Source organism: Tamandua tetradactyla, chromosome 16 (assembly GCF_023851605.1).
Source record: "Tamandua tetradactyla isolate mTamTet1 chromosome 16, mTamTet1.pri, whole genome shotgun sequence".
NCBI lineage: Eukaryota > Metazoa > Chordata > Mammalia > Pilosa > Myrmecophagidae > Tamandua > Tamandua tetradactyla.
The window spans coordinates 50,149,706-50,164,951 of NC_135342.1; the positions used below are offsets into that span (position 1 = coordinate 50,149,706).

Below are 15,246 nucleotides of genomic sequence, written 5' to 3' on the forward strand. Positions count from 1 at the left end.
GCTTGGGAACACGGGAAAGAGGGCGTTCTGGGATTTGTAGTCTCCGTAGGGAAGAGTCGCCTGCTGTGTGTAGAGTAGGTGTACCCACCGTGTGGAGATGAGTGGAAAACGGCCCGCGGAACTCGGCCCTGGGCGGGCGGGGAAAAAGGGAAAGAAAGAGGTGGTGGCAGAGTTTTCGGACGCCGTCATGGAGGAAGCCTTGAAGAGGCAGGTGGCTGAGGCCTGGAGCCGCAGGGCACCTTTAGTTCACGGTAATCGGGTGCTGTGAGGGAGGAGCCGCAGCGAAAGGGCCTGGAGCCGCTGAAAAGTCCAGGAACTCGAGCCGAGTCTGGGCAGCGCGGCCTCAAGGGAAGAGGCTGTTAGGGGGAGGATGACTATGGCCACCTTCTATTCTTCTGCCTCGCCTGCAGCCCCCTTTTATTCCAAAGATCGGTTTGACTTTAGACACTTCAGAAGAGAAGAAAGAAACGTAGGCCGAAAAGTAGAAGGCATGCAAATTCGTAGTTGAATTCTGGTATGAGAGTTTCCAGAGTTAAAATCCTCCCCACTGATGGCACGTAGTTGGGTAATTTATTTAACTTTTAATGCTGTTTATCTCGGAAAGTTGTCGAATGGGGTTGATGAACTACTAAATGCATGCATTTATCAATAAGTATTTCCATGATTAAGGACCAGTAAATTTTTGAATAAGTGTTTGAGAGGCGTATATATTTCCTCCAGGGTAAGCTCGTCCCATGATAATTTAACCAGGGCATTTGTTGTGAGTTGCCTGAGAGCTGGATCTGAGTTTACTCGCTTTTCCATGCCTATAGTGTGACGATATGATCTATGAGAATAAACGTGTGTTGATCAAGGGAAGGAACTACACTGAACAATACCTGCCTCAGTTCAAATGTCACGTTATAGAACAAAAAGTTCTGCTTAATGCCTCATCCTTCCCTTCTGTAGTCTGCCGTGATTTTTGTTTTAGTTGTAAAGTGCTTTAAAGTGAGTCCCGGGTGCTCTGGATGCACGTAAAATGGGATAGCTGAGTATTTAACGTGCAAGCTCTGCACACTCAGTGACATCTCTGTCTCCTGTACTTCTAGGGGCTGAGGGGTGTGGGGTTGTGTGGTCCGGGAACAAGATGGAAAAGAAATTGCCAGCCAACATTGCTACTATCATTTTTTATTTACTATTCTCACTTAAGTTTTGGGGGGAAATGAATTATGAATTTTATCTAAAATACATTCAATTCAATGGACAATCATTGAGCAAAATATTTTAAAAAGAGCAGGACCTTAGTTTTAGTGACAACACATATAATCATTAAGGAGCAATATTTTAAGCCCAGAATCTTTAAAAAGTATCATTGACTAGATAAAGAAAAAAAAGGAAAGAGCTTATAATTTCTTCCCACAAATCTTAGATTTTAGATACTAGGTTCCCCAAAAGTCATGACCATCACTTTTTTATTCTCTCTGCGATGCTTCTAGAGGCAAAAATACAAAAGGACAAAAAGCCATAGATATGTTTTCGTTCAACAGAAGCCATTGTAATGGACAAGGACCCCTTTCTTCACTGCGTGATCCCAAACTTCATCCAAAGCCAAGACTTCTTGGAAGGGCTTCAGAAGGAACTTTTGAACTTGGACTTCCATGAAAAGTATAATGATTTATATAAGTTCCAGCAGGTATTTATGCCCAGTGCATTAGCTTTCCCACCTAAGAAATTCATTATCTATAAAATCATCCTATATCTTTAGACTAGGGATTTTAGATTGGGTTTGCCTTTGAGGGTCCTCACCTTAACATTGCCAAAAACATTCCTCCATTTAATATAAACGTACTGAGTGTATAACTGTGTGATGTGCAGTTTGATAGTTCCTGCCTTGTAAGGTTAAAACTAAAATAATAGAGGTAATAGAAACAGAGATAGTCAAGAAATACATTAATCCAATAATTAAGTACATTATAAATGAAGGGGTTAAATAGCACTTGCTAGTGGTTCAGTGGTAGAATGCTTGCCTGCCATGTGGGAGACAGGGTTCGATTCCCAGCCTATATACTCCTACCCTACCAAAAAAAAAGGAGAGGGGTGGGAAGTACTATTCATGACCCTGAATCCACATGGGTATGTGGTGAATCTCTGCTCTGCTGGGAATAAATTTTTCTGTACTTGCTTTTAGACTCCATCCTAAGACAGTAAACATAAAACCTGTTTCCTTAAACCTTGCTTGAACCTCTTTTTCTTTGCTTGAGTTATGGCATGATTTGGTAATTGGGTCTATGACATCTTCCATCCCCCCTCACCAAATTTGTCATTAGGAGTTGCCCAAATTCTATATTTTTAAAAACAAGTCTTACTAAGTACCATGCTAAATGCTTTGTATTTATTAATTCATTTAATCCTCATAACAGTCCTATAAACGATATACATTACTATCCCTGTTTTATAGATGAGGAAACTCATCTATAAAACATCAGTTTTTCTTTCTCTTCTGAATCATTCACTTTAACATACAAAAAAAAGCTGTTCTCGTTTTAAAGGGAAAAAAGCTTTTGACCTAACTTTCCTCTTCTGTTAATACCCTATATTCTTTTTGCTCCCCTTGACAGTAAAGCTTCTTATAAAAGTTGCCTGTATTGTCTCCTCTCATTCTCTATTAAGCCTGCTTTAGTCAGGCTTTCACTTCTGCCAATCCATTGAAACTCCACTTGTCAAGGCCATTCAGACCCTACACATTAGCCAATTATCAGTTTCAATCCTTGTCTTACTTGACCCATCAGCTCCATTTGAGCAACTTATCACTTCTATCTCCTGAAGACACTACTTGCAGGATGCTATGTTTGGCTTTCCTTCTGCCTCATTGCCCATTCCTTCAGTTTCCTTTTGTAGGTGTTCTTCTCATATCTGACTTCTTAATGATGCAGTACTATAAAACATAGCCCTTGGGCCACAGACTCCCATGGTGTCTCATGGCTTTGCCTCTCCTCTTTAATGTCTAATAAATATCTCACACTTAAATCCAAAACTCCTGATCTTCTCCTCCTAAATCTGCCCCACCTGCTGTTTTCCCCATTTCAGTTAATGGCCACTAATCTTCCCAGTTGCTCAAGCCAAAGCCAGAATCTTTGAGGTCATCCTTGATTCCTTTTTCACATCTCTTATCCCATCTTTTAGAAAATTCTGCTGGCTCTTCCTTCAAATTATGTCCAGAAAAAAACATTTCTTATCCGATGCCAACCTAAAACATGGCCGAAGCTATCTTGGTCCCTCACTAGGATTATTCTACTAGTGTATTAACCAGTCTCCTTGCTTCTATCCTTGCCTACTACAGAGCTACAGTTGTCATCTTGTTTTGAAATGAAAACAGGCCCACGAGAATTGAAAACATGTTCACACAAAAATTTGGACAAGAATATTCATAGAAGTATTATTCATAATAGCCAAAAAGTAGAAACAACCCAAATGTTCTTCAGTTGATAAATGAGTAAATAATATGGTATATTCATGCAATGTACTATTTCTCAGCCATCAAAAGGAATGAAGTACTGATGCATTCTCTACAACATGGATGAACTTTGAAAACTTTAGCTAAGAGAAAGAAGCCAAACACAAAAAGTTACAAATAATATGATACCATTTATATGAAACACACAAAATAGACGTATCTGTGGAGAAGAAAAGTAGGTTGGTGGTCATCTAGAGTTGGGGGAATAATGAAAATATTCTTCAAGTAAATAGTGGTAATAATTGCATACATTTTGAATATACTAAAAACCACTAAATTAAAATGGCAAACTTTATGTTATATGAATTTTATCTCAGTTAATATAAATGGATCACTTCATTTCTCTGCTCAGAAACTCCAATGGCTTCCCATTTCTTTAAGTAAAAGCCAAAATACTTGGAATAGCTCTAGGGCCCTCATTAACTCTTTGGACTCGTGTCCTACTATTCTACCCCTCACGATCTCTGCTCTAGCCCTGTAATCTTGCTATTACTTGAATAGGCCAGGCTAGCTTCAGGCTCAGGGCTTCGAATCTCCTTTGCCTAGATAGTCCCTTGGCACACTTCCCAACTTCCTTCCAGTCTTTCTCTCACCTCGGTGGCATCTACCCTGACCACCCTATTTAAAATTTCTCACCCCACTTTCCATACTCTCAGTCTTTATTACCCTGCTATTTTTTTTCCTATGTACGTTTCACATTTTATAATAATCTTTTTATGTTTATTGTTTTATCTCCCTTAACAAAAATATAAATTCCACTGTAATGATCACTTAAGTATTTGTTGAATGAATGAGGCATTAAGAGGCTAAGGAACTTGCCTGTGGAGCTGCCAAATAAAGGGACCATGTATCAAACCTAGGCAGTTTGGCTTCAGAGTTCAGATTCTTAACCACAATACTATATTGCTAGAGGACTCACTAAACTATTTCCCTTTGTGTGTCTTATATATGAAGGAACCCCTTCTTTTCTTTTTTCATGATGAAGTCTGATGATTTGAAGAAGAGGAGAGAACCTCACATCTCTGCTTTAAGGTAAACAAGTAATCACATTTGTTCAGTGCCTAATATGTGCCAGGCAGAGTAGTAAGCAAATTAAATGTTCTGTCATATTATCTTTGTTGACATTAATATCCCCATTTCTTAAAGGAGAAAACAGACTCTGAGAATTAAGTAACTTCTTCAAGGTTAACTAGCTAGAAATTGGTGGGGAAGCTAGGATACAAACCCAGATCTCTCTAATTCCAAGATCTGTGTTCTTAAGTATGAATGTTCAACTTTGTTATTAACCAAGGAAACACTAATTAACTCTAGAGATACCATTTTTCACACATTAGGTTGGCAAATCTTAAAAATAAAAGACCCAGTTGAAGATAACTTTATGCATTGTCATAGTCTTCTCACAAGGTGGTTTTGAAGAATAAGTCAAAACCTATAAAATTATGTCTAATCCACTTAGAAGAATTTATCCTGAGAAAATACTTAAGGATGTGCTCAAAGATTTTACTACAAGATTATTACTGTAATGTATTTTATAATAGTGGAAAATTATATGCAAATTAAATGGCCACCTAAGATTTACATAAATAACGGTACAAAACAAAATGGAAAACTATACAACCGTTAAAGATGCTGTGTGAATTTTAACACGATTATGATAAAGTTATAAAATTTTTAATCAATTCTAAAATACATATGTTTTACATTTGTATTTTAGAATTGATTAGAATTGATAGTATCTCTCTGAGATCCAGATGTCTAACCCAGTCACCGGGTTAATTGGCAGCATTTTTTTCTTAGTGATATATAAATTAATGATACTTCTTATAATGACAGGCATCTTAATTCAGTGAAGTAAAATATGCTTGTCAAGAAAAGAATAAACACCACCGTGTGATGCCATTGAACAAATGAGATGCAAGTATGTCATTATATTTGGATATCCATGTGTGCAGAAAGGGAAACACATAGAAAGAGAGTATTGAACTCTGGCTGATAGGAATACAGTTTTTTAAGTATCTTTTTACTTATATAGAATTTTTTTCTGGTTTTTCTGCAGTGAGCATGTTACTTTGTAATAGCTGTTTGCTATTAATTATATACTTCCTTTATATAAGGATTTTTATTCTGCTACATTTCCATATATGATGGTAGCCTGCACAGATTATTTCTGTTAGATCCTGAAGTATTTCTCAAATATTTAATATTTCTTTAGATTTTTTTTCTAAAGAGAGATTATCATGCTTTAAAGCATTATCTTGTTAGTTCACATGCCACTCTGTAAGCATTTCATTTAGGACCGAGTTACATTTCATACCCAAGAGTAATAGCCAGATGGTGAGAAAATCAGAATTCTGTGATCATTACAGAAAACTGCTGATCCTTTTATTTTCCAGCTGGGTTCTTAATTTTCCTCATGAATACAATTAACAAATGCAGTAAATAAGCCTATCCTTGTAGCGCTTTCATAGGATTGGTAAAAGAAGAGTTTTTTTATGGAATAATGTATGGAAGCTGATGTAAGCAGTAAAAGGAAGATTTAAGACTTTGATAATATTAGTTGCTTAAAGCATCAAGTCTTTGCAGAAATGTTTATCACTCACATTATCTGAAACCTGGTTTAGCTTTTTTTCTACCATGACCTATTCTGTATAATTTGCATCTGTGCTTTTAAAAATTACAGAACTCAGGGCAGTGTGACAGTGGCTCACTGGCAGATTTCCTGCCTGCTGTGCTGGAGACCTGGGTTCAATTCCTGGTGCCTGCCAATGCAAAAAAAAAAAAAAAGTTACAGGGCTCAGACACAGAAGGATAGATACTGTATCATTTCACTACTATGACTCTGGTAAAGTTAACTGAGAGGCTCACAATGTAAATTATAGGGGACTTAGAGGTACACAGAAGCTAGAGATGGGTGATGGTTACCCAATGAAGGTGAGCTTAAATATAAGGGAACAGAAGTGATGGTAGTTCATTAGTGGGATAATAAGTAACATTGCCATATTGAAGGTGAATGTGATTGAAAGGGGTTTTATAGAGTCATATATCCTACTGATTAACTCTACAGTTATAAATAAATTCTTACATGAACTACTTCAAAGGTTTGATCTTGTACAAAGAGTTAATAATAGAGGGATGTAATGGTCAAATTCATGTATCACCTTGGCCAGGTGGTGGTGCCTGATTGTCTAGGCAAGTGCTGGCCTGCCTGTTGCTGTGAAGACATTCCATGGACTTAAATCATGACCATGTTGGCTGCATCTATAGCTGATTGCAGTCAGGTAAGGGGAGTGTCTTATGCAATGAGTGATGCTTAATCAAATCACCAGAAGGCTTTTAAGGAGGATTCAAAAGAGACTTCCTGCTTCAGCCAGGCAGCCGGCCTCTCCTGAGAGTTCATTGAGGACCTTCATTGGAGCTGCCAGCTCGTGGCCTGGCCTACAGCTCTTGGACTCTTACATCCCCATGGTTGCCCAGCCAGCCTCTCCTGAGATTTTGTTGAGGACCTTCAGTGGAGCTACCAGCACACAGCCTGCCCTACAGATCTTGGACTCTTAACATCCCCACGGTTAAGTGAGACACTTTTATAAATTTTATATTTACAGATATCTCCTGATTCTGTTTCTCTAGAGAACCCTAGCTAATAAAATCTAATATTGTATGCTGTACTCTGTAGTCAACAGGAAGATATCAACAGTATTACAGCAATATCAGGGGTAAATAAATGGGGAAGGACAAGAGATAGGGAGAGGCTTAGATTCCTATTTGGTGAGGCCATGTTCATCAGTTGTCTCTTTGGACCAATGAAAATGGTCTAAAATTGATTGTACACTAAGTGAGGACACTGTAAGATATGGATTGTTTATTTTGGACATTATCCATAATGCCCAATGGATGGAAGTGGCTGAGGGGTGGATTGACTGAGAAGCAGAATGGCGAACTGTAATGTATAAATATGATGGAATATTGTGCAGCTGCTACAGAAAGGAATGAAGTCATGAGGCATGCAACAATGGTGAATCAGGACACTGTGTTCTTCAAAATACCAGAAACCAAAGAACAAATATTGGATAGTCTCTTTTAAGAAAAACTTGTAAGAAAATTGGAGCCTAAATTGTAGGCTCGAATAGCAGTCACATTTAGACCAGAGCTTAAGTATTATGGCTAGACTGTAATGCTGTACTATATGTGTATAACCTGGGTATTTCCCTGGAACTTCTGAGTACCAGTGTGACATCTAAGATAGAGAATTAGAGTTCTACAGCTCTATAAGGCAGCATTGCTACATACAACTCTTTAAAAAAAAGATCTGGTTTCAGTTAGTGATAAGAATTAGGTGAACTGATTGGGACTAAGGTAAATCAGAATACAGGGTAAAGGATGATATTGTATATATTTCAGAACTGTACCTGCTGTATGAGAACAGGAAGAGAGGTTTATTTGTCCTAAATTTTCTGTAGCACACAGTCTAACTCAGCCTGGCTGGATAGCTCATTTTAGCCACCCAAACTCAAGGAGCCCAGAATGGGAATGAGGGCTTGTAATTTTGCATAGCTTAATGTAATACCTGGATACATATCAGCATCTGTTGGGCAGATGATTAAAAAGTGTTGGCAGATTCAGAGAGAGCAACACTACGAAGCAGAGTCCACCAGCAGCGACCTTTGAAGAGGGAAAGCACCTCCCGGGGAGCTTCAGGAAACTGGAAGCCAGGAGAGAAAGCTAGCAGATGATGACGTATTTGCCATGTACCCGTTCAGCTGAGAGAGAAGCCCTGACTGTGTTCACCATGTGCCTTCTCACTTGAGAGAGAAACCCTGAACTTCATCGGCCTTCTTGAACCAAGGTATCTTTCCCTGGTGCCTTTGATTGGACATTTCTATAGACTTGTTTTAATTGGGACATTTTCTCAGCCTTAGAACTGTAAACTAGCAACTCATTAAATTCCCCTTTTAAAAAGCCATTCCGTTTCTGGTATATTGCATTCTGGCAGCTAGCAAACTAGTACAGATTTTGGTACCAGAGAGTGGGGTGCTGCTGCTGCAGTTCGCACATACCAAACATGTTGGAAGGGCTTTTTAAATGGATAAGGGAAGAATCTGGAGAAGTTGTGAGAAGCTGGATAGAGAAGGCCTAGAATGTTTAGAAGAGACTGTTGGTAGAAATGTAGACTCTGAAGATAACTCTGATGAGGCCTTAGACAGAGATGAGGCCCATGTTATTAGAGACTGGAAGGAAAGCGACCCTTGTTTTAAAATGGCAGATAATCTGGCAAAATTGACTAGTGGCTTTGGCTGGAAGGCAGATTGTAAAAGCCATGAACTTGGACATTTAGCAGAGGAGATCTCCAAATTAAATGTCGAAAGTGCAGCCTGGTTTCTCCTTGCAGCTTATAGTGAAATGCAACAGGAAAGAGATAAGCTGAAAACTGAACTCTTGGGTACAAAGAAATCAGAAATTGAAGTTCTGGAAAATTCTGGGCCTCCAGAAAGGGAGACCCCAGAGTATAGTGCCCTGTATGTGGATTTAAACAAATGTTGAACCAACCAGCCATTTCAGAGAAAGTCAGGATCGGACATGGAGTTATCCAGGAAAGATTTGTGGAAACTCCTTATGTCTGATGGGCATGATCCAACACTACTGCATAGAAAGCTGATGAGAGTGCTGTGGGACCTGTATAAACAGAGCCGCTGCCAGTCCGGACTGAGGGGTTCAGAGAAGGGACACATTGGAGGAAAAATAACTTCAGAGGCAAAACCATGGAGGCTGAGGTCTGAAGTCAAGAAGCGTTTGGCCAGGAGAGCAGACCCACCCAACCTGTGAAGAGGGTGAGTTTGCCCCGAAGGCAGAGAATGGGCCTTCCACCTCGTTGCAGTGGAAGAGTCATGCCACCTCAGGCCTTGGAGAGAGTGAAGCACGTTCCTTGGGGTATTGGGGAGAGCCTGGCTGCCACCACATGGAGGGGTTGAGTGTGTGCCTCGGAGATGGCAGAAAACCTGGTTGCAGCCCCGATGCTTGGAGAGGGTGGAGTTGAGAAAAAGGTGGTCTCCCCAGTGTCCCCCAAGGTTGTATTCAGAGAGAGGCAGGTCTCTGTGTAGGCCCTTGGAAAGGGTGGGACTGCTGCTTTCTAAAGCCCTGAGGATAAATGACTTTCAGACTGAAATCTAATGGACTTTGCCCTGCAGGTTTTTGAAACTGTATGGGTCTGGTGACCCCTGTGTTCCTTCCTCTCTATGGAAATGTGTATATGTATCCTATGAATGTTCCTCCTTTGTATGTTGGCAGCAAATAACTTGTTATGAGTTTTCAAAGGTCCAGAGCAAATGGAGAGAATTTTGTCTTAGGACAGACTATGCCTGTAACTGACTTGATGAGATTATGGACTGTCTCTAATTTTGTACTACATGTGTATTGCTACTGAAATGTTTAAGGTTTCTGATGTTGTTATGGAATGAATGTATTTTATATATGGGAAAAACATGTCTTTTTTAGGGGCCAGAGGGTGGAGTGTGCTGGTTTGAAAGGAAGTATGCCCCCTAAGAAAAGCCATGTTTTAATATAAATCCCATTTCATAAAGGTAGAATAATCCCTATTCAATACTGTATGTTTGAAACTGTAATCAGATCATCTCCCTGGATGATGTGATTTGGTCAGGAGTGGTTGTTAAACTGGATTAGGGGATGACATATCTCCACCCATTTGGGTGGGTCTTGATTGGTTTATTGGAGTCCTATGAAAGAGGAAATATTTTGGACAATGACAGATTCAGAGAGAGCAGAGAATGCTGCAGTACCACAAAGCAGAGAGCCCACCAGCCAGTGACCTTTGGAGATGAAGAAGGAAAACACCTCCTGGGGAGCTTCATGAAATAGGAAGCCAGGAGAGAAAGCTAGCAGATGACGCCGTATTCGCCATATGCCCTTCCAGCTGAGAGAGAAGCCCTGACTGTATTTGCCATGTGCTGTCTCACTTGAGCGAGAAATCCTGAACTTCATCGGCCTTCTTGAACCAAAGTATCTTACTCTGGATGGATGCCTTTGATTGGACATTTCTGTAGACTTGTTTTAATTAGGACATTTTCTCGGCCTTAGAACTGTAAACTAGCAACTCATTAAATTACCCCTTTTAAAAGCCATTCTGTTTCTGGTATATTGCATTCTGGCAGCTAGCAAACTAGAACAATTTACAACTTAATAATTTCAGCTTCTAGAAATAAAGTAACATTGTTATTTAAAAGCTAAAACACTACCATTTTCTCTGAATATGAGCCATAATTTAAATTCATGACTTCTGTATTATTCATGCAACCTGATTTAATATGAACAGTGTTTCTGATGTTCAATGTTTATGAAGAATATGTCTTGAGGATATACTGAGCTTTATAATAAAAAGATGCTAAAAGAAAAAAAAAGTGTTGGCAAACTCTGTTGAGGGACTGGAGAAAAAAATTATAGAACTATTAAACTTTCCCATTTGGGAAATCCCTGACACTCTGTCAAACGTTAGGAACTCCCAAGCTAATAGGCAAAGCCCTTGATCTTTATGAAACTTATTTCTGTAGCTGAAAAACTAAGCCAGCTATGATTGTGCCTAAGAGTTGCTTTTGGAAAACCTCTTTTGTTGCTCATAAGTGACTTTCTCTCTCTACCCAATTCTGTGAAGAAAATCATTGCCTTCCCTGCTAGGTGTCAAATCCTCCCAAGGGGGGGACATGACAGTCTCCCTAGCAGTGAGGACAGGACTCCCAGGGATGGGCCTGGCCCTGGTGTCATGAGATTGACAACACCATCCTGACCAAAAGGGGGAAAAGAAATGTAACAAAATGAGGTATCAGTGGCTAACAGAGTTCACATAAACTCAAGAGGTTATTTTGGAGGCTACTCTTATGCAAGCTTCATCTAGATGTTGCTAATTTCTATAGTTTGCCAATCCCCAACCATTATCATTCCTGTTAGCCCTATTGAATACCTAGGGCTCTATCTGAGATTCCATGTAGGGCTCTACTGAGCTTCCACAAAAGTTTACTTTCCAGAAACCTACAACCTCCAGACTGTTCCTAGGCCATATAAGTCTGAAACCCAGAGGGGCCAGCCTCTCCAAGAATATCAGCTACTTCCATCCCCCTGTCCCATATTGTTGACACCGCTTTTCAAGATGAATAAATTAGAAGGGGCATAGCCCAAATATCCCTAATGATTGGAAGAAGGATCAAAAGAAAAGGAAGAGGGGACAACCAAATTAACAGGCTAAGCCCTTGATCTTGGGGTTCACTTCTATGAAACTTATTCCTGCAAAGGATAGGCTCAGCCTACTTAAAATTTGGCCTAAGAGTAAACTCCAGAGAACCTATTTTGTTTATCATTTGTGGCCTCTCTCTCTAAGGCAACTCAGCAGGTGAACTCATGCCCTCACCCCACCCCCACCCCCACGGGACACAACTCCCCTGGCAGTGTGCGACAGAAATCCTGGGATGAGCCAGGACCTGGCATCAAGGGACTGAGAAAGCATTCTTGACCAAAAAGAGGAAGACAAAAATGAGACAAAAAGTTTCAGTGGCTACCCCCCAACAGTGTCGAGAGGTTATCCTGGAGGTTATTCTTATGCATTATATAGATACCCCTTTTTAGTTAATGGTGTATTGGAGTGGCTGGAGGGACGTACCTGAAACTGTTGAGCTGTGTTCCAGTAGCCTGATTCTTGACATGATTATATAAAGATAAAACTTTTACAATGTGACTGTGTGATTGTGAAAACCTTGTATCTAATGCTTCTTATGTCCAGGATATGGACAGATGAGTAAAAAAATATATGGATTAAAAAATAAATAAATAATAGGGTGATAAGGGTAAAATAAATTGGGTAGATTGAAATACTAGTGTTCAATGAGAGAAAGGGGAAAAGGTATAGGATGTATGAGTTTTTCTTTTTTCTTCTTATTTCTTTTTCTGGAGTGATGCGAAGGTTCTAAAAATGATCATGGTGATGAATACACAACTATGTGATGATATTGTGAGCCATTGATTGTATACCGTGTATGGAATGTATGTATGTGAAGATTTATCAATAAAAATATTTTTTAAAGTGTATGGAAACATTAAAAAAAAAAAGAGTTATAACAGAAGATAGACTTTAACAAATAAGTATGAGTGCTGTATCAGTATATTGATATTTCATTTAGTCTCCAGTGTCTTTGAGGAGATAGAAGGAGAAAAATGAAATTGTGGAACTGTAACCCATACCAAAATTCTGTAACTGCTTTTTAAGATGTATGTTCTAGTTTGCAAGCTGCCAGCATACAATATACCAGAAATACAACAGCTTTTAAAAAGGGGAATTTATTAAGTTGCAAGTTTACATGTTCTAAGGTTATGAAAATGTACAGATTAAAGCAAGGCTGTAGAAATGTCCAATCTAAGGCATCCAGGGAAAGATACCTTGGTGCAAGCAGGCTGATGACATTCAGGGTTTCTCTCTCAACTCAACTGGAAAGGCACGTGGTGAACATAACGACATCTGTTAGCTTTTTCTCCAGGCTTCTTGCATGAAGCTCTCCTGGGGACATTTTCATTTTTCATCTCCAAAGGTCTCTGACTATATGGGCTCTGGTGGCTCTAGATTTTTCCAAAATGGTTCCCTCCTAAAGGGCTCCAGTAAGCTACCCCACCTTGAATGGGTGGAGACACCTCTCCATGGAAACCACCTAATCAAAAGGTACACATGCAATTGGGTGAGTCACATCTCCATAGAAGCAATCAAAAAGCTTTCACCCAGCAATACTGAATGAGAACTAAAGGACATGGCTTTTCTGGGGTCCACAACAAATTCAAACCGGCACAATGTACTTTGAAATTTAGTGTTGTTAAAAACAAAAACAAAACAAATTACAGGGCTCAATAGATGGACAGACAATACAATTCAACCATAAAGAGAAATGAACTTCTTATACGTGCTATATAACATGTATGAACCTTGAAAACATTATGTTGAGATAACTCAGGCACAGGAAGACAAATATTTTATAATTCCATATATATGACATGTCTAGAATAAGCAAATTCATAAAGACAGAAAGTAGTTTAGAGGTTTACCAGGGGCCATGGAACAGGGAGAGTTAATTCCTTAATGTGTACAGTTTCCATAATAAATTATGGTGATAGTAGTACAACATTGTAAAAGTAATTAATACTATTGAATTTAAAATGGCTAAAATGACAACTTTTATATTATACACTGTTACCACAATTTTTTAAAAAAGTTACATGGCACTTCTGATTGAACTAACTGAAAACAATACTTTAAGGAATTTTTTTTGTTTGGGTAGAATAGTATAAAAAGGTACTTGGTAATAAAATCTTAAGTATTAACCTGGAGACTTGATATTTAGTTATGAACAGCATAGTTGTATCTTATAGGAATTTCAGTTATGTACATTTGAACTAGGATGATCCAAAAAATGTTAAGTTTCTTTATGCGCAAAATTTGAATGTAAATTATTTTAAATGTTTTTAGTTCAAGGATAAAAATCTTCAATTTGATTGACTGAGTGAGTTGTAAATTGTGTTAAAGAAATCTCTACACAAGAGCCACTTTTAGCTAAATGGAAATGTCTTCCATCTTTTACTCACATCTTAGCATCTGTGAAGGATTGTACTGATTTTGAACAGTTAGTCTAATATTCGCCATTATTGGCATTTAAAGTCTTGTTAAATCTTCTAAAACATTGTCACCCAAATGTTCACTAAACAATAGTGCTAGTATTAATGCTGAAATCATGTCCAAAATTAGTAGCTTCGGAATGGAACTTTGGTGTGATAAATTGTTATGAAGGAAGTCAAACCACTGATGTGTAGGCTATACAATAAATTTAGAAGAAAGAAAATAGTGAGAAGATAAAATGAAACATTAGAGCAGAAATATACTACATTAGATATAGATTTACATTTATTTCTCTGGGGAAAGTATTCTTAAACTTATGCAAGTTTGAACTAACATTCTCAGAAATGAATACCTTGAAAAATGCAATTTCTAGAAAGAAATAGGGTGACATATCTCCACTATAGCATAACAGTTATCTATTGTTTATATTTCTAGGAAAGTTCTGTTTGAAGATTTCCGGGCCTGGCTTTCTGACATTTCTAAGATTGACCTGGAATCAACCATTGATATGTCCTGTGCTAAGTATGAATTCACAGGTAAGGAGGATAAAGCCCTGATGTCTATGAGATTTAAAGCTTTAACTAAACAGTGATGGATAGATAGCATCAGTGTACCAAAATATTAGACTATATGTGTCTCTGTAGTATCAGGATCCTCCTAATTTGGAAACTCTGACACTGCTCATAAACAGAAACTACCCACGTTACTGGAAGGTATATAGCACTGAATCTCTTTGAGAATCCAATGAGAGTTATTGAACTGTACCTTCAGAAAAATGCTCATAATGCATATACATATTGATGTTGCATACAGTATCAGGAAATTTATATGTGATATTGTAAACTCTCCTCTTCATTTTCTAGAGAACAGTCATCTCTCTTAATGCCATTTTCCCTTCTTTTTTATTATGAAGATAATAAGAATACATTTAAAAAATATATTTTTATTGACAAATATTCACACATATATAGTCCATACATGGTATACAATCAGTGGCTCACACTATCATCACTTAGTTGTGTTTTCAACACAAGATCATTTTTAGAACATTTGCATCACCCTAGAAAAAGAAATAAAAAGAAAAATTCATGCATCTTAT

The 15,246-nt window shown here is 38.4% G+C and overlaps 1 protein-coding gene across 1 annotated transcript in view; it reads left to right on the forward strand.

The window, feature by feature from the left end:
* The first annotated feature begins 12 nt into the window (after positions 1-12).
* The window catches only part of OGFOD1 (2-oxoglutarate and iron dependent oxygenase domain containing 1), a 30,161-nt gene continuing 14,927 nt past the window's right edge, over positions 13-15,246 (forward strand). The window contains exons 1-4 of the mRNA XM_077132493.1: positions 13-251; positions 1,527-1,672; positions 4,479-4,525; positions 14,583-14,683. Of these exons, the coding sequence (XP_076988608.1) occupies positions 98-251; positions 1,527-1,672; positions 4,479-4,525; positions 14,583-14,683 (448 nt within the window). The 5' untranslated portion in view covers positions 13-97. The remainder of the gene's footprint in view (positions 252-1,526; positions 1,673-4,478; positions 4,526-14,582; positions 14,684-15,246) is intronic.